At 47.6% G+C, this 26402-nt stretch overlaps 1 protein-coding gene across 8 annotated transcripts in view; it reads right to left on the bottom strand.

Moving 5' to 3' along the window:
* Positions 1 to 26402, bottom strand: part of LOC119161817 (DNA (cytosine-5)-methyltransferase 3A) — a 222955-nt gene that overhangs the window by 6609 nt on the left and 189944 nt on the right. For 7 of the 8 annotated variants that reach the window (XR_012887656.1, XR_012887655.1, XR_012887654.1 and 4 more), the window contains 3 exons: positions 12457 to 12602; positions 12131 to 12221; positions 7945 to 8096 (listed from right to left, as the gene is read on the bottom strand). Coding sequence is in view for 5 of the 8 variants with exons in the window: in XM_075880503.1 (XP_075736618.1) it covers positions 7945 to 8096; positions 12131 to 12221; positions 12457 to 12602 (389 nt within the window). In the remaining 3 variants the exon portion in view is untranslated. Of the gene's footprint in view, positions 1 to 3497; positions 3944 to 7944; positions 8097 to 12130; positions 12222 to 12456; positions 12603 to 26402 lie in introns of those variants that run through there. The other variant, XM_075880507.1, reaches the window with a different exon arrangement.

Genomic DNA, 26402 nt, shown 5'->3' with positions numbered 1-26402 from the left:
TTCTGGACGAGGGGGGTGCCATGCTGAATTATGTGCCCCCATTTTCGAGCATCAAAGAAAACAAAAATATTGCAAAAAACTACAGTAGAGGGAAAGTCACTAGCACAAACATCGGCGTTGCGGTCTTGTACTGGCTTGAAGTACACTAGGGAAGGGTTTCACACAAAGGCGAATGTGTCGAAGGGGGAGCGCAAACACTCCCGAAATTGTCCGTCATCAAAACAACTAGCAAAATCTGTTTCCATTAGAACAACTCGCATATGTCTTTGTGGGCCACACGTGAGCGAATGAGCCGTAGCAGGTGGCTGTGACGAAATCACGGGTCAAAGCTTTGCTCTTTGCTATATTGTTTGGACAAAAATGCCAAAGTGCTTCTAGCCTTTTTTACGACTTTAATGACTTTCACCTATCGCTGCGTTAGCTGCGTGTCCTCCTTCGAGCTCGTATATCACTATCGCATCGCCGTGACCACGGTTTCATGCGCGGTGGTTGCGGCAAACAGTAGTTCCGTTTTCAATCTGCGTGAGCTGGCTGCGAAAGTGTCTTCAAAACAACGTCGTTTTATGCTACCCACGGAGACAACTTTCTGTGGCAATGAAGGGAAAGTGACGAGGGTGGAGCTACTGCAGATGTACTCCTCCATGAAATAGTCTGGCTAGACTCGCTTTTCGAATGCCGGCCATGTTCGATTAACACCACTGTACACAATTTGGTATGTCTACTTGTACAGCTATTTGTGAGTAAACTTCGACACAAGCTCCTTCGACGGGTAGTCAGAATAGCTTGAGGATGACGCACACTCACCTTAAAATGAAGACACTATTTTTAAAGTGAGGTACAACTAAAACGTGTGACATTTATAAATGTGAAAAACGGGAAATAACACTTCATGAAGCAAAACAATGTCTTCTTGGTTCGTAAAGTGTCTCTTTATAAACAACAATCCTTAGAAAATAATGTTTTTTATTATCTTCACGTGGAAAACACAGACGTATTTTTTAGACTATATTCTGTTATGGTGACAGACAGTAGTTCCGTAGCCTTCCCTTCATTACCACAGAAAGTCGTCCTAGAGTATATCTACAATTGCATCTGCTGCAGTCAAGTCCACAGAGTTTGTAGAAAGCAGAGTTACTTTGAATGGTCGAGCGTTGTTTCCGCACACTTACTTTCGAAGTTGTGTCAGTGAAGTTGTTGCCATACGACACGCATTGTGGAAGGCAGTGCGTGCGCTGGTCGCACGCGTACTTCCGATGCTTCAAGCACGCTGTTCTCGGCCTTTGTTTGATGATTTCCGTACTAAAGTTCATATCTTGTGCCACCATTGGGCAAGTGAGCGAGTGAGATTGACTTTATTAAACATATCCGGAGGAGGCTGAGAAGGAGCTATTCTGACCATTAGGAAAAGTGTTCGGAACATTAGAATTTCAGCCCAATGGGCGCAGTGGGACTTGGCTGGGGAATTTCATGAATTTGCATCTATTGGCTGCGTTTTCGCATCACTGAGATTCTACTGTACATTTAGATGAACGCCTCTTAAGCTAGTTTATGATAAAATGTGGTGAACTTGCGAAAAGCCTGGAGTGAATTGACCAGCATTTTACAGCGCAAGCTGTTATGAGATCACAACAGAGGTAACTCGCGGTGCTGTAGTTGTTCACCGCCGCCTGTGTTCATAACCACTATTGCGTGAAATAAAAAAAACAAATAAAAACACAAATGACATCGTGGAACTCTAACATGGCTCAACTGCGTGCCAGCGCAGTATTTTATTACTAAGCCACACCTATGCTTCAGATTCATTGGCAAAATTGCCTTGGGCAGGCCTGATGTCGGGAAAGATATCTCCTTTTTATGAGTAATAAAGCATTGTGGAACAGCAAAGAAAAAATCAGGCATCTGAAAATTCAAATGGCTTAACAAGTGGGTCGTCCAATGCCTCAACCCATTACAAGACTTTGTTCTTCATCACCAATTAACTTTGACACATGGCCATTTCAGACATAATTTTTCATCATCACCAGCCACTGCATCAAACGCGAAATTGGCACAAAATTTATTGCAAGTGTTTAGTGGATACCACGCTTCTCCAAAGAATGACAAAGGATGGCATAGTGAAAGCCTGCCTATTAAATATTCATTATTGGCGGAATGGGCGCCCTGAAAACTGGTTGCAGCAGCTACCCAAAGAGCGACAGATGATAGAGAATGCAACTGCATTCGCATCGACCACCGAGAACCTTGCCGATAATCAGAAGTGATCCCCACCACACAACATCACGCATGTGGGCTTTGAAGGCTTAACGTTTTGGCTTCAACTAGCAACTACTAACACATACGGCATACAGGTAAATTGCAAAATGTCCGTCTTGACCCCAATCAGGTTTTTCTTGCCGTACATTGGTCTCCGCAATGGCCCGAGTTATCTCGGAGGCCTCCGTTTTGCCGACACCGACAAAGTGGGCATGTATATAGCTGATTTGAAATATATAAAAATGAAAAATAACTGTCAATGAAAGGTTCTAGGATGTGAAATAAAATACTTCAATGCGCAGGAAGTATTAGATAAATGAAGAACGCAACTGCAAAGGTGAAACTTGCCGAGGTCATTCCTGTCTGATGAAGGAAGCTTTATACTACTGATCATCAGACACATTGCTCATGCAAGTGCTTCATAGCTTTCGCATCTTGTGTGTGATAAATTTAATGCACTTAGGCGTTGCAAAACGCACATAAGAGGGCTTGCGTCGAGGCACTTGTAATATGATGCTCACTTGAGCTGAATTTGCGAGTTTCAACATGCCGAAATAATTGAAACATCTTTTTCAATGTACCCCCAGTTCATTTTGATTAGCTTCCTCTTTTTTCGAAGCAAGATTAGATTGATGGCAGAACCCTGCTAGATCATTCATTTTGAGGGAACTGCGCCTCAACACCAACGAAAGCGGAGGGCCTCTGTACGTTCGCTTGCTGATGATTCTCTTAGCACTAACCTGTTATGGCTAGCTCAGTGATGAGGGTGCTGGTGGTGGTGTTCTTCACAGTGCCGCCTAAGAAAATTCTCACGTCAATGCCGTTAGCACGTAAGCTCGTCATCGAGGGCTTGTTTTTGACAGCACAATTAAGTTTGCACTCGTATAAGCCTTTAGCATAAACTATTAACCTTTTTGATGCCATCGAAGTGAAGAGCAAACGTGGTAACAAAGTGAGCCCACTCCCCAAGACGCCGGTGCCAATGTGTTTATTTGCGATATGGCCTTACATCACTGGTCACGATCTCACCAGAGAACAATATTAAAGCGGGCGTTGTCTTGGAAAAGTGCACAGTTCAATCAGCACTTCATTCTATCTAGAAATATTTCTTATCTCAAGCAAATTGTACTTGGTACTCATTTCGCTTCCGCGAGCAGCGATGTCGGCAAATGCTTTCCTTTTGAAAGCAAGAAAAACACAGATAATTTTTGTGCGCTTTGTCGGCGACAAGGCTAAGCTCCTAGTAGGGAATAGGGTAAGGAAATAAAAAAAGATTATTAGAAAAAGAGAGATATAGAAGACAGAGCACTCACCGCGCACGGGTGAAGAAAGGGGAGAGAAAAGATAGGAAAAATGAGGGACACGATCGAACGAGTCCGAGGACGGGACACCACTCGGCGAGAGCTACACGCCTCCAAGAAATCACGGACAGTGGGCCGATCGGCGAGAGCTATGCTGGCGTCAGAGATTGCGGACGACACAACAGTTCCCAACGAAATCCAGCTATTGAGGAAAGGCTATGAGGCTCGATTCCACTGATTCGCTTTGGCCATGGTAACCGGAGCGGCAACAAGAAGACGGCACCACCGGTGGCGTGACGACACACGGCTTTTAAGCTGTCAGTGGCTGTGGCCGTGCGACAGTCCGATGTGACGACGAAAATACCTGCCCAGCTTGATCCACACCAGACCTGCGATACGGCGACCGGATGTGATGAAACGTCAGAAAGCATCACCATACTGGCTTTTCCATTGTCACACCGTACTTCACATCACAAGCAAAACCGCACTGTCTGTCTCACGCCAAGGCATCCGGTAATCACACGCAGGTCACGGGATCAAATTTCTGCTTGGTGTCCACATTCTAGATTCAGATGAAATGCTTGAGGCCCATGTGGTTAGATTTATGTGCATGTTAAAGAGCCCTAGGTAGTCGAAATTACTGGAGCCCTCCACTACAGAGTCTCTCATAACAATAAGCAGCTTTGAGACTCTAAACCCCTAAAATTAATAAAGACGCTCTATGCACGTGGGCTACTTTCATTCTGCTGATCTGGAAAGCCTGATGATTTCCTGGATTGTGTAGAATCTTCCGTCTTCATATGATCTCAATATAACCAAAATGAGGGAGAGGTCACGTGTCTTACAATGCGATTGAACATGCAATGCATCAGACTCCTTTATAAACTGATGCACTTTTTAAATAGGTGTCAATTCATGGGCTGCTTTGTTTTGATTTGATTCATATGTAGAGTTGAACATTTCAAAATCAGCATATGATTATGAGAGATGTTGTAGTGGAAAGCTCTGGATGTTTAGACCGGCTGAGGTTCTTTGATGGGTGCCCAAATTTGAGCACTTGAGTTTCCAGCATTTCAGCCTCCATCTAAAATGCAGCCGCAGCAGCCGGGATTTAATCCCGTGACCTAGGCGTCAGCAACAGACTACCTTAACCACTAGACCACTGCAGTGGGGCATGTGCTGGTTTCTCCTACGTATGACTTTCTACATACAGGTGTTGGGGGTGCTGACACCCCTTGTGAAGTTGTTTGCGCCGCGTGGAGTGCTTGTCTCACCCAAAAGCCGCAATTCAGGCTACAACCACCGGGTGATAGATGCTGTTGTGTTCGCGTTGAGGACCATTATCATCATCATGGTTGTTACAGTGGTAGCGCCAGCTGTGACCGCCGGCGGAAGCGAGCTTTGGTGGTGGACGAGAGTTGAGCGAGTCTCTTCTGGCGTGGCGTTCGCTCGCTGAGAGTTCGAGACCCCACATTGGTGCCCATTGTGGGTATCTTGGAGTATCGAACGACAGTTCTTGCAGTTTGGTAGAAGCTTTTGTTAGAGCCTGGGTAGAGCAGGCCTCGTGTGACATTTTTGCTAGCGTCAGTGGTGTGCTCTGTTTAGAAGCGAGGAGATCGGTTTGTAACGTGTTTGAATTTGTCAGCTGGCTGAGTTTTTTTATTTTGCTCGCAAGTGTTGTTCTTTTTGTTGGTGTTAGTTTTGAAAACCGTTGTTGAATGGGGACGAGAGCCATGCGGTCTGCATCCTGGGGTGACCAAGGCCTAGAGCACGTGCTTTGTAGGCCAGGCCCGAAGCGAGTGAGTAGGGAAGCCTCGTTGGTGAACCGATTTTGTCTAATTAGCTTCTATCTCTTTGGGCTCAGGGAGCCGGGAGTCGCTGCTATCTTGTATTGCGGCTCGACGCCGGGGCGTCGTGACACTGCCCGGGGTGGTGCACGCCGATGGCTCGGTAAGCTGCTGTGTGCGGCAAGCAATAGGGCCATCTCACAGAGTGGACGTCTCCCTGCGGCTGCCTCTTCTGCACCTAGGCTAGGTGCTAGGTGGATGCCGGTTGTTGCCGAGCGACTCATTAGGCATGAGGCTCTGCACAGCTGCTTGTCGCTTGTGGCACAACCAGAAAGATTGTGGTGTTGAGGTGTTGCTCGATGTTTCCCTCACTTTTTATCTTGCGATGCGCGAGTCAACAAAAAGGAAGTTTGTTTTCTATTGATAGGCGTCTCGGCCGCTGCCGATGTATTAGCTAGCTGTACTGACCATCGTAACACGTGGCCGAAAAGCCCGAAGCTTTCTTGCCTAGGTCCTGCTCCATTGTTTCTCTCGAGTGTTTTGGAATGTACACAGCGGGAGTGAAAGAAACCACGGCTGGCTGTCTTGTGCACATATTCAGCGCCGCTGGCGAGGAAAGCGGTCGGGAGGTCGGGCAAACGAGATGCTTGGGACCGGCGCAAATGCCTGCAGTCTGGAACCCTCGTGAGTGCTGGTACAACTAAAACACGTGTCGGCATGAGTGATGGTTCGTTGTGCCGACGGCAACGTTGCTGTTCCAGGACCGGTACTGAGGTGAAGTCATTGTCGACGTTTTTTGCCCATTACTGTAAATATCAGGCTCTTCTCCATGCCCACTTGAACTAGTGCGCTTTAGTATGGGCAAACACTAAGTGAACAAATTTAAATAAGCTAAAAATTTTTCAGAAAAAAGTGATCAGGGCCATAGAAAACATACCATACTTTGAACACACAGGACAACTTTTTGTTAAACATAAAATTGTTAAGGCAAATCACATATACGAATTCAGGTTGTCACAATCCTATATTAGCAAAAACAGAGGAAAACTCGACCCATTTCTGACACTTGCAAATCTTGAACATACTCAAACCATTAACTTCCATCGTTTTAAACCCTCGTGGAAAATTCCATTATCTCACACCAATTACGGGTCCCAAAGACTTCACCACATGCTACCTACTATACTCAACTCATATGAGCAGCAAGACATAAAAATTGACAAATTAAACAATATCGATGTGCAAACACTATTATTGTAGATTCGTATTGTTCATACAGGTCACTCTGTGTTCCTGTGCATCATTTTTTGTGTACCTTTATTTTTTTGTGTGTACCCCTAATTGTGTACCTTTCTTATGTACGAAAGCGATGATACACACTCTGCGAATTACTGTGCTCATGTGTTTATGAAATATTCCTTTTTGTTTGTATACCTTGGCCTGTCATTTACTTTGCCTTTTGCTTGTAGTATTACTTGCTTTATAGTATTTGTCTTTTCATTTTATTGGATTTCGTTTTTACCCTGTCATTGCTGACGTAGGGTGTACGGTGCTTAGTCAAGCTGCAAAAACTGCAGCTTTTTTGCCGTCTCCCCATTTTCGCCATTGTATCTCTATTGGTCAAAATGAAATAGGTAAAATAAAATAAAATAAAAAGTCGGGCCGGACATTGCAGCCATGTTGACCAGCGGTGATGTCGTGGTGCACGGACATTAAAAACATGTGATTTCATTTTTTTTGTTAAAGCTTGTGTAGCTAATTTCTTTGTTTTTAGGATTATGGTTTGAATCAAGGTTGGGGGACGTGAAGGTGCTGACACTCTTTGTAAAATTGTTTGTGCCGCGTGGCGCGCGTGTCTCGCCCAAAAGCCGCATTTCAGGCTACAACCACCGGGCGATAGATGCCGTTTTGTTCGTGTTGAGGACTACTATCATCATCATGGTTGTTACAGTGGTAGCGCTGGCTGTGACCCCTGGCAGAAGCAAGCCTTGGTGGCGGGGGAGAGCTGAGCGAATCTCTTCTGCACGTGGCGGTTTCCGCGAACGGTTGTCTCTAGCGGGGGTCCTCGGCGCATGGCACCACGGGCCTGCGCATAGGGGGCCCTCGTGGTAAGTCAAGCATTAGCGATGCCACCTTGGGTGTGTTATTGTGTGTTTGTCATGTTTTGAAGTTTATAGTATTATTGTGTGTGGATGTCCTACAGTGTAGTTATGATTGATGTATTGATTCAGCGGACGATGTCGTCGTTCAGAAGTATTAAATAAATGGTTTCTACCGACTGCGTCACTGTGTCTGTTCACTCCAAGAGCATGGCGTGGTGTTCATTCGTTAATGTCAAGACCCCACAAGGTGCAATCTTAAATACCTCAAAAGACGAGAAATAACAGTCTGTGTAGCATTTTCAATTAATGCCAGTTTTGACGTGCTGCTCTTACACAGTATGTACATCAATGTAACAGGTAGCCCACTCTACAGGAAAATGAGGTCTACAGACTGTGCAAGGGTCCAATAAAATGGCATGCATGAACCAGGGTACGTACTACTTGCAGAACTTTGCACCTGTTATTGAACTCTTCTGCTAAGCATATCTGCCAAGCACTCACCTGGAGGAAACGGGATATGATGCGCCGGTACTCTCGTGGCATGGCGACGATGCTTCCAAATATCCAAAAGAGGTGCGTTTCACCATTCGCTAGTAATATAGTGCGCAAGACTCTGTAGAATTCAAAAAAGGATATACACATGTCTGTTGCATCTGCCGACAAAGGAAAAGCACTAATATACTTTCAGTCAGTGACAGCAACACAATATGCGAGGCTTAACTAAACAATATCATCTTTCAAAAAGTGCCGCACTAGATCAAACTTGCGAGCCAGCTGAAAAAATTGCTATCATGATAATATTAACGAAGCAGTAGTGAACATTTCGTAGGGTAGAGGCTCTTCGAACACGGGGCATGAAGCACTGTGAAGCATACACATGTTTCAAGGCTGTTTATGTGATTGGAATGTCCAATTTTGTTTCACGTTCCCTCATGCCCTCTGACGCGTGTGCTGCTCCTCTATTCTACAAAATACTACACCAAAAGCCCAACATGCAACTTTGATGAGTGTAAGATACAAAGTGTCTTGCTAATTAAAACATGTTTACTACTGTACTTGCACCCATAGGCATGAAAAGGGTTCCCCTTCAGGGGGGGCCGGAGGTTTGTCTCCCCCTCCCTGGTATGTAAATGGATGACGCTGGCTTTGCGCAACCCCCTACTCCCCCACTTTCTCTCCACATGCTTATATAGGCGTTCAAGCACAGCTTGAACGCTTATGCTCATGCGTCCACAAATTATGCCCCTGCAGCCATTTGCCATGGTACCTTAGCCGCTAGGACGATGTGCTGCTTTGCACAATGATACTGATTATGAGCTCTTCATCATGTTTAGTGCTCTGGCAGTACCGGGCGTGTCCACGATGTTTTGTTGGGCACCGATGTAGAATCGCCTGCTTGTGTCTCCATAAGAATAGACCCCGGAGATGCAGAGCCACTCCCATTGTTGGAGCTTTCGGACCCAAAAAATACATCTTTTCTTTTGTTATCCCGCACAAAAACATTAATCAATGTCACTATACTACCAAAAGTCAACGGGAACACAATATCGGAGCTTTTCCTGCATCTAAACACATGTGAACGGCAGCTACAAGAGGCGTATCGCCTTGCAATGCCGAACAGCCGCGCTGTAGTAGCGGCGTGTTCTTCCGATCTAAGGTAGGCGTTCCAAGAACAGTATTCACTGCAGAGAAACTGCGTTCAATAAACATCTCAGATGACCTTGCGCAGTAATACATTTCTTTTTTATTTCTCACTAGGATTATCATAACAAGCTTCTAGTATCGTATTCGTGTTCTTTCTGCGTGACCTGCATTCCTCGACTCATTTCTTTCTGCAGGTATTTCAACACGCTCCACAATAATGTGCATCATAGTGGTTATAAACATGTATATAACTTTCTTGTATAAAACATGTATAAACATGTATAAAATGTTCTTAACTTTCATAAGAGCCCCTTGATTATGAAAAGCTGACATGAAGCACACTGCTTTCTACACTATAAATGGCACACGAGACATAACACAACAATAATAAAAATGGTTTGTGAAAAGACTACTGCGCAGGAATGCGATCTATCTTGTGATAGTGAAAGTATCGCGATGTCATATGAAACAGCACACTCATTTCGAGAAGAAATGGAGATACAAATGAATTAGGCCCAACAATTTAGAAATGAGCACCCCCTACCCCTAAATGGCAGCCCCTAGAGGGCAACCTAATCAGGCCACCTAATATCACAGAATTGGTCTTTCGGGTCCTTGCCAAGCGACACCGCCTTCCGCTGTTTTGTAGCATCATCATCATCGTCATTTTTCTAGCCACCGTGCTGCACCTCTCGTGCAGCTGATGCGACAGCTTAAGGCGTGCTGTGGAGAACGAGCTTCCGACCTGGCGGTTTGGACGTGGCAGCCGCCACCGCTCTGCTTCAGCAAATCAACCTAGATAATAAATTGGCGAGAGAACGACATGACCACGTTGGCCGCCGTCCCGTCTTCCTCACTCGCTATATTGGTGACCACGGACACACGAACAAGCAACCGGCGCTGCACTACTGCCACCGAGCTACGCGGCCATGCTCCAGTCAGCACAAGCCTGGCAGCCTCAATTCGACCCGCCACTGCCCCCGTTCCGGACTTCTCGCCTAGAGACGTGGTTCGAGGAATTTGCGGCGGCCTTGTATCACAACGGCATCTGGATCCAAGAGCTCATGTACGAGGTACTGGAATATCATCTTCCACATGACATCAAACACCACTTCACATACTTCTCCTGGAGCCCTCGCCCGTACGATCACTTGCGAGATGCCGTGCTCAAGTTTTACGACCTTAAACATGCTCCTCCTCCCAAAAATGACACAACTGCACCTGGCTCATCACCTTCCAGGACGTCTCTCGCCCCACAGCCACTCCAGAACATTCCCCTGCCAGCAACTGGCCACATAGATTCGACATCGGCCGCTGCCCCGTGCACCGTTGCATTCGCTGCAGAAACTTGGTCGGCTGAACTGTCTGTCCCGGGTGATTCGACGACCTCAGCTGGGCCAGCTGACCTTCCTGCAGACTCCCCGCCTGTCCCAGCACCTGTGGAGGCCCGGGACACCACTCACACTATGGACCCAGAGCCCGCTGTGACACTGCACACCATCAGTTTCCCCTGCACACCGGTGCCTGCTGCTCAAAACCTCGTGGACTGCCAGCACCTACTAACATCCTCCTCGATGTATCCTACAGAAATTCAAGCCCCTGAGCATGCACGGCTGAGCGTGCATGATGCTGTGACAATGTCAGGAAATCCCGAAGGCCGCGCCTGGTTCACCACAGGTTGCACAGGTGGAGCACACCGTGCATGCCGCAACAGATTTGCAGTTAAACCATCCGCCTACCACTACTTACGCGTGCTTGAGCATTTCAACGCAATCGACAGCCTATGACAACTGTGATGCCACATACCCGCCGCTCAATCTCGCATCACCAAACGTCGGTTCTAGCTCAAACAACGCGACGACTCATCGGCGTACGCTTACGCGTTACACGTCGTCAAAGGGCGGAAAAAGAAATCTATCAGTGCCCTCTGAGCCGGCAGTTACCACTGTAAAGCATGTCGCACTTTATCGGTCCAAAGCGCACCGTTTACAACTTATCTGCACTCTACTCAGCCGACCAGGCGGCCGCCGCAGCTGGTAATGTGCCACTGTAAGCGACGGTACCAGCAGGGTAAACACACTACCAGGGTTGACCGCACTCCCTGTCGACGTTCCCACCAGCTCCAACAAGGAAGTAACACTAGACCCTCTGGACTGGTCGTAATACGCTCATGCTACAGTCCATCTTTTAAGCATCAGTGTCCGAGTGCGCGGGACAATCGACCGCACCGAAACGGCCCGTGTGTGTTCTCGGCCCTTGACCATTTTTCACCTCGTCGTTGGTACTCGCACCGAAACGGCCCATGTGTGTTCTCGGCCTTTGACCATTTTTCACCTCGTCGTTGGTACTCGCTATCGACAAAAGTGTCCCTTCATCACGACCCTCGCCCGCTCCTTTTAACAGCGTGCCATCGTAGCCACCCTCGTCCACTGCGCCATTCCCAGTGTGGCCCGCCAGAGACCCACTGGTTGCCGATTGTCCCTTCCAGTTGACGACCTGGACTGCTCATGGACCCCGTTTCGTTTTGCAAACCTAACTCGCTTGTATACACGCTCTCATTATTTTCATTCTGGCTTCATATTTGTGGGGGGGGGGGAGTAATCTGTAGCGTCATCATCATTGCCATTCATCATCATCGTCATTTTTCTAGCCACTGCGCTGCGCCTCTCGTGCAGCTGATGCGACAGCTCGAGGCGTGCTGTGGAGAATGAGCTTCTGGCCTGGTGGTTCGGACGTGGCAGCCGCCGCCCCTCCGCTTCAGCAAATCAACCTGGATAATAAAGTGGCGAGAGAACGACACGACCACGTTGGCCGCCGTCGTGTGTTCCTCTCCCGCTACAGTTTTTTGTTATTGTGCAGCCAAGGTCAGACACTTGAGAGCAAGCCTACGGGATACATTACAGATCCGCCTGCTCTTACAAAATGAAGTATGTTCAGCACAAAGCACTTTTACTGCAGCATTGACATCAGTTTCCCTAACCTCACTACCTAATCGCACCTTTATGCAGTTACCAAACTTCTGTTTCCTCAGAAGAGTACTCACCATACAAGCTTTTTCTATTTGGGATGACGTTCGCCAGGTCACTACTTGCGGAGCCGCCAATAAGAAGGTCGATGGGACACAGTTCCTTGAGCTGCAGTAGGTACAAGCACGCCTTAGGACACTGTTTCGAAGCACTCTAAATAGAAAAGTTTATCGTTCTATATCGTCACATTTTAGTGAAATTCAACTGGTGCCCAAGCTCGCTTTGAATCCAGAATCCCGTATGGCCTATTTTTAATGGATATTATGGTAGAAGGGACTGATTACTGAAAACTGGGCTCTGTTCTAACAAATACCAGTTGCAATAATGAACAATCCATGCTGACCTTTTGCTCGTTCAGGTGCTCCACTGGCCCCAGGTTGGTAATTGAGGATCCATGACGAGTGAGGCCCACGCGAATGGCATCATTGTCTACTTCACTGGCATAGTACACCTTTACTGAGAGGCCCAGTTGGTTCAGTACGTACTTGCCTGCGGGACGAGCAAGGCCATGTAACTCACTGTACTTAGCGTGTTGAAACAACACGGCCCTAGAAGAGGTTAAGACTCCTTGCTACATAATCAACACCGTTCTTGTTTAGAATAGAGGAAAATATGCTGTTGGCCCTGCATACATGCAGAATCTAAAACAATACTGTTCAATGCTTACTATAAGAAAGCTTGCAGGTTGGCCGCACTTCATTGCGGGTGATTTGTGAAAACCCTCCTCCACTCGGAAAAACCTAGCCACGTTCACGGTTCCTTGATGAGAAAGTCACAGCTTTGCCACAAAGGCGTAGCCATGAAAGCTATAGCAACAAATCAAATTCTATTCCATCCTAATGAAATCCAATCCTTGTTCTTACGGGTAAGCACTTGAGTACAGCTCTCACATCAAACGACGCTGACGTACCTGCGCGTCCCTTTCTATCTTTTTTTCAATCGCAATACTTGAGTGACTCTCGGTGCCACGTTACTTTGACCTACACTGTAAGGCAAAATTACCCGAAAAAGAAGTAACGGCACCCAACAGGCGCGCGCGATGAACAGATAAACTATTGAGGAGCAACCACAGAAGGAGGCGTGTCATGTGCAAACCACTTAGTCTTCAAACACGCTCCAAAGAGATGAACCGCCCGGGAAATGCAGACAGTGCGTAAAGCGTTGCGAAATTCACTAGCCGTCCTATTCCTCTCCTGGATCAGTCTTACCCCGTATTTTGCTGGCGACAGTTCGCGTTGCATCGCGCTCGGAGTTCTCGACCACGGCCGCCTGAATTGACGATCTAAGAACTATGACGTGGAGCTTGTATGTACGCTTAGATGAGCGTGCACTGCTGATTTTACTATTCGCCGCACCCATGAAGTCTGGAGTAGGTCTGGACACGCCACCATGCCACGCTGTCAATCTCTGGCTTCCAGATAGTCAAGACCAACGACAGCGACAGTTGCGAAGGCCAACATGGCGGCAGAAAGAACAGCAGGCTTACCGGATACATTGATTCAGTCCAATTCGGGGCAGAAATCTGCGCTGGATTCTTTTGCAAGTACGTGATCATCCTTTATTCTACTCTACTTGTCACGTGTGCGATATGGATCGCGCTTGCCGACAACGGGCTCTGTCGTGCTGTATGTCGCACGCACAAAATGCACCAGGAAGGTCAGCTTGGGCGTCTGCAATTCACCTGTGCTTTGCGACTACCTGGAAATCGGCCACCATCATCGTCGGCCTCCCGTACGTTCGCTCATAGAGTTCTCGCCTGTCGTCGAAAACACATTGTGGGTTCCCTTAATGAGCTTGGTTGTAGTATGTCGCGCGCTGTAAGTGCGCCAGCACAGGCTGGCGGGGCTTTGGCTAGCGTCAGAACTCATGGAAAGTGACTCATGGAAACCTCATCTTGGAGATGAACTGAAGGGTCCTTCATGTTAGCTAGCCAACGCAAGGCGTAGTGTTGTACACAGCATTGACGGACCACCCTAACAATCATGTAGCCCAAGTAATGGCAAGGCCCTCTTTTCCCCGTTGCGGAATTGTTGGCCACGGCCATAGATAGTGACCGGCTAGGATAACAAATAACCGTTTCCGGTCCGTTCGTGCGCCTCGTGCACAAGAATTGCGGAGAGTCCCACGCTGCTTGCAACTGTGTGCAATTCTGTTGTGGTATCTTCGTCGAAATGCGCCAGTAACCGAGACATTTACAGGTGTTATAACGTCTTGAAATGCTTCCTCCTGTGGCGCTTCCCAGATGAACTCGACGTCAGTCCTTCTAATATTAGTAAGTGGCTCGGACTTTTTTCCGGTCTCCCTCGTATACTTGGATTTGCGAGTAGACTGTTTTGAGGTCCATAGATGAAGTCCAGGGCTCGATTAAAATCAGTCTGGTCGAAAAAATTCATGATGGAGATTAGTAATAAAACGTCTTTTTTGTTATTTCGATGATTTGTCAGTGCTTACTCATTTCCACCTTGTCCATTGATGAAAAGTATTTCCCATTGTGGACTCGATCGCGGGCGTCGTCTATCCGGGGTAGAGGGTACACGTCCTTCCTCACGATCCTGTTGAAGCGGTGAGTCTATGCGAAAAGGTAGTGTTCGATCCTTGTTCTCTAGCACAATAGAAGATGCCCACGGACTCTGATGGCTGTATGATGTCTTCATGTAGCACTTCGTCAACTTGTTCTTTTAAAGCCTCACACTCTCGTGTCGAAACTTTGTACGGGCTCTGATGAACTCACTCGCTTTTTGCTCTGTTATAATGCGATGTTTGGCGAGTGCAGCCTGCTGAATTCTCGGCCATGACGAAAAGGAGTCGTTCAATGGCAGCAGCAGGGTTTTGAGGTCGTCTTGTATACACTTCTAGAGTGTTGGTTTTGCGTTGAAACTTGGTTGGTATTGCTTCGTCGTAGTCAATCGGTAGATTTGCTGATCGTGAAAGTGCTGATGGCGTCAAAAATTTCATTGATTTAAGCTACCGTCGTGCTTTTGCTGACGTTGTAGTACTCGTTGCTGAAATTCGTGAGCATCAGTTTGGCTTTCCCTCTAGAGAGCTGAGAAATCCTTCTTGCGGTGCAAATATTGTCGTTGACCAGCAGGTGTTGATTGTCTTCAACGACGCCATCGACGTTTCCTGGTTTTGAAGTGTCGATGGAATTGATGACGCTGGCACAAGGTGGAACGGTGACTTCTTCCTACGCATTAAACACGTGGATTCGCGGTGGTGTGCGCAGAGTAGGTGCTTTTTTTCTGTGGACAGTGTTATCGATTTTGTTTTCAGGTCGATAATTGCACCATGTGCCATGCCATGTTGATACCAAGAATGGCATCTGTCGAGCAATTCTTTAGTGCTACTAAGCTTGCGAAGAAAATGTGGCTGGTAAAGATGATTATGACTGTGCATATAACTGCCAGGTTTACGAAGAGACCTTCAGCTGTACAGATTTAGGGGCTTTCCCAAGTGATCCCAACTTTCTTTAACCTCATGGCGAATGTACCACTGATGACACAATAGTGGAATCATGTTTTGATTGATATGTGGGGTTTAACATCCCAAAATTACCATACGATTATGAGAGACGCCGTAGTGGAGGGCTCCAGAAGTTTCGACCACTTGGGGTACTTTGACATGCACGCAAATCTGAGCACACGGACCTCTGTATTTTCGCCTCCATTGAAAATGCAGCCGCCGCAGCGGGGATTTGATCCTGCGACCTGCGGGTCAGCAGCCAATTACTTTAGCTTCTAGGAGGAGGAGGAGGAATAAATGAGGAAGGACAGGGAGGTTAGTCATTTAGTTTCTAGACCACCGCAGCGGGGCAATAGTGGCAACCTGTGACGAGAAGAGCTGTGACCCTATGACCATAGAGGAGAACTTTGTCGCGTTCAGCGAGCCAGTCTGTGCCAGGGCCTCCAGGACGGAAGAAAGACATGCGCATGACTTTGTGGACCGCGAAAAGACGCCCTGCTGTTATTCATGTACTGGGATGTGAGTGGTTGCAATTACTCGATGGAGCACTGCTGTCGTTGGGGTCGGTGCGGAAATGCGACACGTGGCGTCTTCGTGCCCCAGAAGAAGCCACAATGGTGTGTTTCTGCCGAAGACGAACATCGGGCTACCACGCTGTGCGTCTCTGACTGACGAGCCACCGAGGCCTAAACCAGGGCCAGATGTCCAGGCACATGCCATATAAGGTGCCTCACCAGTGACTTCTGTTCGTCAGCATGGGTGGTTGGTCCTAGCGACAAAATTTCAGGCTCATCACACCCCGCTTGCTAGAAGCAAGATTCGCCGGATGACACATCATCGCCGGGACAATACACGAGTTTAGATTCTGTGTGTGTCTATTTTGGGAACGGCGCTGGCATAACGACCCTCGTGAGTACTGTGGGAGCTGTTATTGTACAGTGCAATATGGACCTATTCGTCGGTCTAGGGATCTGGAGAAAAGAGACAGTTTATCATCAGCACTCGTGGGCTGCTTGGAGCGCCTTTTCGACTTGATGCTTTTTCAACCGAGAGCTTTTTCGATGTAGGGCTTTGGGTCAGAGACCTCTTGCTATCTACGGAATGTAAATATATGCTCTACTAAGTTCAAGTTCCTCCTGCCTCTACATTTTTATCCCAGATCTTCGGGGCCCGCACAGGCCAGTCGGAACAACGTTGAGGTCGCTAGTTCATCGCCTGATGTTGCGATTGGGTCGTGGCATCGGATCATGGCTATAATAGCTTGAACTGCTGCTTTTACGAGTCGTCGTCAGGTCTTCTGGTCGTGAAGGTTCGACGTCGAGACTACTTTCACGTTGCGGCGAGTTTTGAAGTTTTGTCTTGGTGTCGTCGTCGGCAAAAAAGGATCGTCGGTAGTTCGTCGTATAGCAACCGTACCTATATCGGTTGCTGCCGTTAGTTTCCTGAATACGGGCTAGGTGACGGGCCTCAGTTCGGGCCAGTGTGCGGTTGGCGGTTCAGCGCAGTTTAGCGGCCAGGTGACAGTGAGTGGTATGATCGTCGTTGTCACTCTGCATCGTTGATGTAGTCCGCGATGTCGCGAGATCATTCGCCTGGCTGCAGGGGCAGCTTGTTGACGACGAAACCAAGTAGCCCCATCTGTCCGTACTAGTAGCCGTGGTAGCTGCGGCCAGCCTCCTCGCAGTGGTAGCAGAGCGGGCGGTCTCAACAGTCTTCCTTAGAGCGTTTCGCTGGCCGACATGTGGGCAGTATAGTGTCGGTGTCTGGCGGCGGATCTGTGGTGGTGCAGTGTCCTGGCACGCCCTTGGAGGAGCGCCGCAGTGGACTACAGTGACGTAGCGCATAGCTTCCGGCTCAGGGCACGGTGCATCAGGAATTCCGAGCCATTGCCAAACTTCCTTGGGGACATTATCGGGGATCAAATCAACTTGAGGCTGCGGTGAAAGTTGAACTTGCACAGCTCCTCCCTCATGATTGCCCTGATCGTTTCCCGTAAGTCTTCACTGTTTAGAGAGTGCTCTCCGGCATTACATTGTGATGTGATTGCGCGCGTTTAAAAAGTGCGCCACTCCATCAGCCAGAAGAAGATGAAGATAACGCTCGGGTGTGGCACGTGTGGGCGTGAAAATTTTGCTTCAATGAGGTCCTTCCACGGAGATTTCAAGGCCCAATGGCTGGGTACCACGAAAGTACAGAATCTCCAATCGGGACGAGACAAGTGGGCCAGAGCGGCAGCAGAAGCCTGAGCAGAGCAGATCAAGGGGAGTTCAAGAAGACGGGGCAAGCGGAAGGTCGTCACCAGACCGGGCGCTGAAGATGGGCCGTCGGGCGTCAGACCCGAGCCTGCAGGACTCAGTCCTAAAGCCAGGCAGACGTGGCCGAGTCGGGACAGAGTGAAGAAGGTGGCCAGGGCGCGGGAGTGGCGGCCAGCAGAGCTCCTGCATCGAGGTCCCAGCGGGCTCCCACCTGGACACTAAACTTCTTCTCGTCACCTGACGTGGGCCAGGCTTGTTCTGGTCTTCTGGCGTTGGCCAAGAAACGTCTCCGGCTTCGTGTGCGAGCTGCGGTTGCCGAACGCCGAAAGGTCACTGACTTCGACCAGCCCGACGCTTCCTGCCGTGCCAGTCAACCACGTGAGCGTCTCAAGCTAATCACCATTCTTTCCCTACTGCACAAGTGCGTCTTCACCATTACTCGGTCACATCAGTTGCAAGCCCCGCATCCCCGCTGTCGTCGTTTACGTGAGTGCGTCCATGCATTGGTAGCACAGCTTTCGCTTCAAGCACCTCTTCCATCTATGTCGTGACAAAGTTTATTTTGAACTGAACATTTATGTAATGCACTGTTCACGTCTTTAGCCGTTTGGTCTTTTTGCCAACCTATTTGTAGTTATGTATGCTGTGTTCTTTGTCTGCTATTTGTCTTTTAGGGGTTTCTAAATATATTGAGTGTTGGGGATTTGTGTGGGAGCAAATGGTCTCGTCAGCTCATTTCCCGATGATGGTTATGTCGTCGGTGGTTTTTGCTTTTACACGAACCTACACGAGTGCATGCCCGTTAAACGGCCTCGTGACATACATGTAGGCAGGACTGAGCGATTGTATCAATTTGTGAGCATCTACAGAGATTTTTTAATTGTCGAAGCCTCCGTGACGAATTTTGCAACCGTCTTGGGCATGTTGCGGACAAGTCCTGTGAACAGTTTTTTTCACTCATCGCATAAGCAGCCGAACGTTTCTGTGTTCGGTCATGGCAGTGTCGACTTGATGGAAAACTGGAGTCAGTTCTTCCGTGAAGATCGTGACATTCTCGTTCGGTAGTTGTATCCATGTCTTCAGCAACGAAGCAGCTCTTTTTTGCGGGAGACGCATGTGAACGTGTTCAAAAATGCATCACACAATATATCCCAAGTTTCAAGTGCAGACGGCGGAGAGGGGTGGTGGTTTTAATATAGGATTAAAATGAGAAAAGTGAGCCCCACCAACATCTGCAGCTAATTGGCGGCACCTCAGCAGTAGCTCATGAGGGAAAGAGATAAGGAGGGATAAAAACAGATAGAGGGCGAAGTTAAGATTGAGAAAAAAAACTCGGCCCCGTATTTCCATGTTACACTGCTAATGTCACCGAAAGACAATAGTCTTGCGTCTGGAGAGAGTGAACAAAACATTTATTTGACATTCTGGACAAGAAAATAAGTGAATTGTATTCTGGAGGTGCTGCTTTAGAGTGCCTGGAGCGTGTACGAAGGTGAACGAGCGCATCAAGTCACTTGACACGTGAGACATGAGTGCTATCTGGCAGTTGGAAAACGAAGCGCACGGCGTGCGCGTCCTTCTCGGAGGCGATAACGTGTAGAATGCAAGGTGAAGGGTAGGTTCCACCACAGTGTCGTCTTAGCAAAGTGTAGAAAACTTGTCCGTTTCGCACAATCGTTGCATCGTCAGCGCAGCGTGGTAAGCGCTACGGTCTTTAGAAATACTTTTGTATGCCTTTTCTAGTAAAAAGACACACATACTGAATATTGAAGTGTTATTATGGTGCCTTATAGATGCGCAATAATTGATTTTTATTTGACAATCGCACAAGTAAGATTGCTAAAGCTTGAGCAATATTGGTGGACAGTGCGTATGGGGTCCGCTGTTCGGAGTATCGTTTGGTACCGTTTAGGATATCATTAAGGTGCACAAATGAACAGGCAGAAAGAGAAACAGACCAAAACTTTACGTCGAAGGTCCCCAAGAAAGAAAAAAAAGATTAGGACATGGTGGAAGGAGTCCGAAGACGGGGCACCGGGAGATCGCGGATGGCGGGACGAACGGCGAGAGCTACATTGGTGTAATAGATCGTGGGGACACAATCATTTGGTATGGGACCCAGCATGCAAATCCGAATTGCAGACTTCCGATTTTAGAGCCAGGATCTTGCCACGTCTTTTAGGTGGAAGAATGATGCAGCTTTTATCGGAGTGCAACTGGTTGAAGCTGGGCCCTCATGGTTCTTCAGCTAGGTCTGCGAGTCTTTGAACGATGATCCACGGAATGTCAATGGCTCCCTTGATTGCTGCACCATGACCATGGCTGGTGGTTGACCCAGTGACCATTGTAGTTGTCCTAGTAGTGGTCGTGACCTTGGTCTTTTGAGTCTTGTACGGTAGAAGCCTGAACTCTTGGGGAAGTGCTCATTGCCTGCGGCTAGCTCGGTGATAAAGGTTGGCGCCGATACCTTCATGGCTGGGGCCTGGTTCACAACCTGACGGGGGGCCTCCGGAACATGAATGCTCAGCACCTCTAACAGATGTCACGTAGTCGTGACATCGGCGAAGACAAAAGTCGGCGTGTCGATGAATACACTCTTTAGTCCGCCGAACTTGTGGCTGGGAACTGATGGTCAGAACATTGATACACACTGGCATTGTTAACAATGAATACAGTGTCGGCCGCCGATCAACTGACCAGCAGTCATGAGCGTCGGTAGTATGCGTGTGCCGTCGAATATCGCAGCCTGTGTTATTGCTAGCGGCCACGTAAGTTCCAGAAAAAACTCTAATGTACATGCCTTGCGCCAGATTTTAACAAAATGATCTACTTCAGCTCTAAAGCTTCTCGAACACTGTAGGGGCTGTTTGCATTGGGGATTATGCTTACAGCCCTTGCAGGTGAAAACCAAACACAGCAGACGTGAAATAAAGAACACACATGGCAGTATACACAATACCAGTAAAAGTCTTGACACAGAAAGTTCTCAAAGTTCTTGAAAATCTATTGTATGCGGCAAGTAATACGTGCTGTCCAAATATCCAATAACGCCTAATCTAAGCTCAAGGCAAAATAGGCTGAAACAGGCAGAGCCGGCGGACCAAAATTTTTTGTGCCCGGGCCGGGTACGGGCCATATTCAAAAATGCCAGGCCGGAACATCGCGTTTTCGGACCAGGCCAGGCCCAGGCCGGCGAAATCGACACGTTCAGTGCTCTTGTAACGACGTCGTGGTTTAGAGCCGACCATTCAACAAAAAAGGCACACATGCTACAGCTCACGTTTTCTAAAGACCATGTAGAGGGTGCATAGCAGGTTGGTATAGAATTCCCCCGCATAACTACTCGTTGTGGTAAGCATGCTACCCACTACACAAAATGCAGCCACATTGGAAAGCTTCACGGACACTAGCCACTTTCAACTTTTTTGATTACGTAGTAGAAAACCATAAATTCAACTCCTCGTGTGATATCATTCAACAAAAAGTGTGCACTGAGTGGTTGAAATACGCACTAGGTACAGCATATTGCTATTGCGTTCGACACTTAAAGGCAAAGCTTTCACGAATCCCCCAATTTTTAGCTCGCAGTGCATTCTTTGTATTGTCCGCTTGCTTTTTTTATCTTTTGCTTTCATTAGATACGTTGTCAGCTGGGCTTTGTCTGTCTCTCTTTGTTTTTTTTTTCTTTAGAACTTTGCAGCACTGCTTATACCATCCCTGTGTGGTGTGACTCATGCAAAACCACGTATGACCCAGCCTTGTATATCATGTTCATATGTACTAACCTGTAACAAGAGGTAGAAAAGGGAGTTGAGGGTGAGGGGGTGGTACTAGGAGAAATATGAGGACGGTAGAGCATGGTATAGTCGTGTATTGTAAAGTAAATGAATGTGTGGAAACAGTAAGGGAACTTGAAACTGACACGAGGGTGACGAGGGAGAGGAAGGGACGGTCATGCATATCACAACCCTGTTACAGTAGAGTATAGCAAGGGACTGAGAGGGAAGTGAAATCGAGGAGTGATGTTGGTGCTGCTTGTGCTCAGCCGCGCAAGCACTAAACAGCAATGATTCTGAAGACTAATCTGGTTGCTTATAGGCAGTTTTAGGTTGCTTCCAGGTCCAATCAATCCATATATAGCGCTGATGAGACAGAGACCCAAAAAAGGGGACAGGAAGGGTCCTACCCGGTTTCCTTTCAGTGTTCCCTGTCTTATCAGCAATCGTTATGGCTTCATCGAGCGTAACAAGCTAACTAGCCTAAAAGATTGTGCTCTTCTTACCAGATAGTTGCTAGGCTTTTGTTAGGTGATCTTAGGCTGTTCATAAGTTGATTTTAAGTGCAGAAAAGTTTCACTGAAGTCAAAGACAATCAGAAACATGACACGGACATGCATCACTGGCACAGGCCCTCAATCGCTTCGGGGTCTTTTCGCAGCTGCCATTGCACATTTACTGTTTCTCAGTATTTTACCTAGTACTCTTGAGTTTTCGACTCACCGCCATCGCTTCGCTGCCATTTGTTGGGATAACTCTTACCTTTTGTGTTGTTAGCGGAATTTGTGTATAGTAGATGTTACACAATTTGAGTGACACATACCCGTTTATGAAAATGATGATAGGTTTCATAACCTATCAAGTTTTCGTGGCCTATACCTGCTTATTGGGTTGACCATTAGATTTTTCCATTTTTGTGGCGCAGGGGTGAGTAGTGGAATTTATCACATTTCAGTGGCGAATACAGGTATAGAGTGATGATAGTTATTGGTACAGGGATAGCAAGGAACAATTTTCTAAGCAGCTTCGCTTTTTAAGCAAAAGAGGAAAGAAGGGTAAAGCATAGTAGAATGTAGCAGGACTGAGAGGCAGTTGAGTTGAAACCTACCCATCACCTATGCTCGTCTCGCCTTCTTCCATCGTGTCGTTTCCATTTGTGCACTACCCAATAAAGCATAGCACTAGCCTTTGCATACAGTAGAGCAAAGGGGTGGGACAGGGAAGTGAGAGTGCGCGGAATGAAAAGAAGAAAAAGTGGGTGTGGCACAGCGTACCCTAGGGTGTAAAAGGGGAGTGAGGGAGCAGTAGGTATGAAGAGTGAGTGGTGCCAATGAGTTGCCAATGAAGATCTTCTTTTCGGCAATGGACGTCGAGAAAGCTGCATGTTTATTGCCAGCATGCGCGTGCCCATGAACACAAGCGTCGCTAGAAAGAAGGCCGATCACTGCTTCACAATACTTACAGCTCGCAAGTTGTGTGCCACTGTCCCGACCACTGGATGAAAAAGCACAAGGTACAACCCGCCACGTCGAACGGCTTTCTATGGGAGAGAACGCGTCAGCCATAGGGTCAGTTGCGGCCGCTGCAGTGCGACGGGGCAGGGACGAGAGGGACGGCAAAACGAGTGGCTGAGGCTGCCTCGAGGTAGCAGCCGAAGCAAATTAGCTGGTGTTTGTCACAACAGTGACACACTCAGTTGTTCTAATCAGTGTTTTTTAATCACATTTATCACAGCGATGACATAACACATATTTAGTAGACTACGAGGCGCTATCTAGTTAAAAAGCCAATTGATTTTTCCTGTGCGTGCCGAGCACCTGACTTGCTTTTTTTTCCAGAACCAGCTTCTTGCTCTGAGGCTGAAAGAAAAATCCGCATTGCATGTAACTGACTGATATGGCACTGAATGCTTGACAAAGTCATTGTTCTATTTATAGAGATGTCTTAAACTAAGATATTCTGCATATTGTGACGTTTATTCAGCACTTTTGCGTTTTCTCAGCTGGAATGCTTGACAAATAATTTTTGGACACTTAACAATTGTAAAATGTCTAAAGAATATTTCTCAAGCTATGAAACTACGAACACCTATTATAGACGTTAATAGTTTTTATATTCTGAAAGCGTATCGAAGAAACATATTTTCAATAATTTTGTGTTAATCGGTACATGCGGTAGTGTGTCGGAAAGTAATTAAGCTTCAAACGCTACATAAAAGTAGTTTCTACAAACATGGTGACGCGCTCCTCATAACTTTATTAAAGAGACTGCGAAAGTACTGATCATTAGAAGTGCCATTCAATATTCTTGATAGTTTCTACTGGGCAAGGCAATGATATATATATTGTTACGCAAGACAAGTCAAATTAATGGGGGTTTTTAATGGGCCCTGAGTCCGCGATCACCGTATAATTATGATGATCTCCACCGCCATAGCTCGTACCCACTCAGAGGGATCGCAGTGGAGGCAACGTTGTCTTCATGCTCTACCCGCGCTTCTCTTGTTTTTCCTGGTAGTGATACTTCTGATCATTTCTCCGGTCTCAGACGAAGCCCTCTGGGCGAGTCATTCTTGCATCCTTCGTGTAAACGGCTTCAGGCGGGCAACATGCGTCACCTCTGTCTTGCATGAACGTCGGCCACTAGTGGTGACACGTGCAATTTCATAGTTGACCTCGCTGAGATGATGAAGTATCACGAAAGGACCGGCGTATTGTGCCAGTAGTTTTTGGCTCAAGCCACGTCTGCGTATTGGGGTCCACACCCACACTAGATCACCGGGGGCATATGTTACATGCCTGTGTCGACTGTCGTAGCGAGTTTTGGAGGACTCTTGCGCTGCCAGTGTACGTAGGCAGGCAAGTCGACGTGTCTCTTCCGCACGACACAAAGTTTCCGCAATTGTTAAATTGTCATGGACGACAAAAGGAAAGATAGTGTCCAGCGTATGTCAAGGTGAGCGAGCGTAGAGCAGATAGAAAGGGCTTTAGCTTGTCGTTTCGTGTTTCGACGTGTTGAAGGCGTACGTGACGAATGGGAAAACTTCATCTTAGTTTTTGTGGTCGGAGGCGACGTACATTGACAATATGTTGATCAATGTTCGGTTTGTGCGCTCGGTGAGGCCGTTAGTTTGTGGGTGATACGCAGTTGAGTGTCGGAACTTGGAAGCACACAAATGAAGTAATAATTCGACAATATCAGCGGTAAATTGTCGTCCACGGTCACATATTATCACGCGAGGAGGTCCGTGTCGGAGGATGACTGAATTCAACAGGAACTCCGAAACCTGGACTGCCATGGCGGAGCATAAGGCAGCCGTCTCGCAGTACCGCGTCAGGTAGTCGGCGCATACAATTATCCAACGGTTACCTTTTGAGGAGCGTGGAAACGGTCCCATCAGATCAATGCCGACCTTTTCAAAAGGGGAACCGGGTGGCTTTACAGGTTGCAGGTGACCAACTGGACCCGAGGAGGGCGGCTTGTGGCTCTAACACTGCGTACAGCTGGCCATGAAGTTCTTAATTGTCTTGCTCATTTTCGGCCAATAGAACCGCTCTTTCGTGCGACTAAGTGTACGTGCGGTGCCTAGATGGCCAGAGGTGGGGTCATCATGCATGAGACGCAGAACAGACGTTTGGAGAGACGCAGGAACAACTAGCAAAAAGAGGGCGCCCGTCGTGGACAAGTTTCTCTGATAAAGAAGACCATTTCGGATGCAGAATCGGCCTTCGCTTAATGAATTTCTCGATCCAGGGAAGAGAGCTTTCAAGCTTGGGTCATTACGCTGCTCAGCGGCGAAAGTCAGGGCATCGGGAAAGCCAGACGACAGCGAAGCGATAAGGTGGTCAAAGTTTTCGCCTTCACAATCTGTCAATAGTAGCGGCATTCTGGAGAGGCAATCCGCATCAGCGTGTAGACGGCCAGTCTTGTATGAAATGGTGAAGACATGTTCTTGCAAACGAATGGCCCATCGTGCGAGGCAGCCGGATGGGTCACGAAGGTTGACCAGCCAACACAGGGAATGGTGATCTGTGAGGATAGTGAACGGGCGACCATAGATGTATGAGCGAAACCGTTGCACAGCAAAGACTACCGCTAGGCATTCCTGTTTGGTCACTGTGTAGTTGCGTTCAGGCTTGCTTAAAGAACGACTTGCGTACGCAACAACGTGTTCCTTCTTGCCAGAACGCTGAACGAGAACAGCACCGATACCGATGCCACTTGCGTCTGTGTGAATTTCCGTGGGCGACGAAGGATTGAAGTGCCAAAGTATTGGCTGCGAAGTTAACAAACACTTAAGCTTGTGAAAAGCGGCATCGTACTCGGAGGTCCACTGAAACGGGCTGTTCTGGCGTAGAAGGCTCGTCAGGGGGTGAACGACATCTGCAAACTTGGGTACGAACCGGCAGAAATACGAGCAGAGCCCGATGAAGCTACGCAGTTTTTTCACAGACTTAGGACGCTCGAACGATTCAACGGCCGCTGTCTTTTGCGGGTCAGGTCTAATGCCATCTTTGTCGACGAGATGTCTCAACATCAATGTCTGTCGCTCGCCAAAGTGGCACTTTTTTTTAATTCAATACAAGGCCAGCTTTTTCAATGCAGCTGAGCACGAGGTCTAGGTGAGTGTTGTGCTCCTCAAACGTACGCCCAAAAATTACGACATCATCAAGGTAACACATGCATATATGCCATTTTAAACCGCGCAATATAGAGTCCATAAATCTTTCGAAAGTCGCAGGAGCATTACATAATCCGAATGGCATAACGTTGAACTCGTAAAGTCCGTCGGTCGTAAC

Source organism: Rhipicephalus microplus, chromosome X (genome assembly GCF_043290135.1).
Source record: "Rhipicephalus microplus isolate Deutch F79 chromosome X, USDA_Rmic, whole genome shotgun sequence".
Lineage (NCBI taxonomy): Eukaryota > Metazoa > Arthropoda > Arachnida > Ixodida > Ixodidae > Rhipicephalus > Rhipicephalus microplus.
Note: the sequence above shows the minus strand (reverse complement) of the source record. Positions and strands in the feature narration are given on the sequence as shown.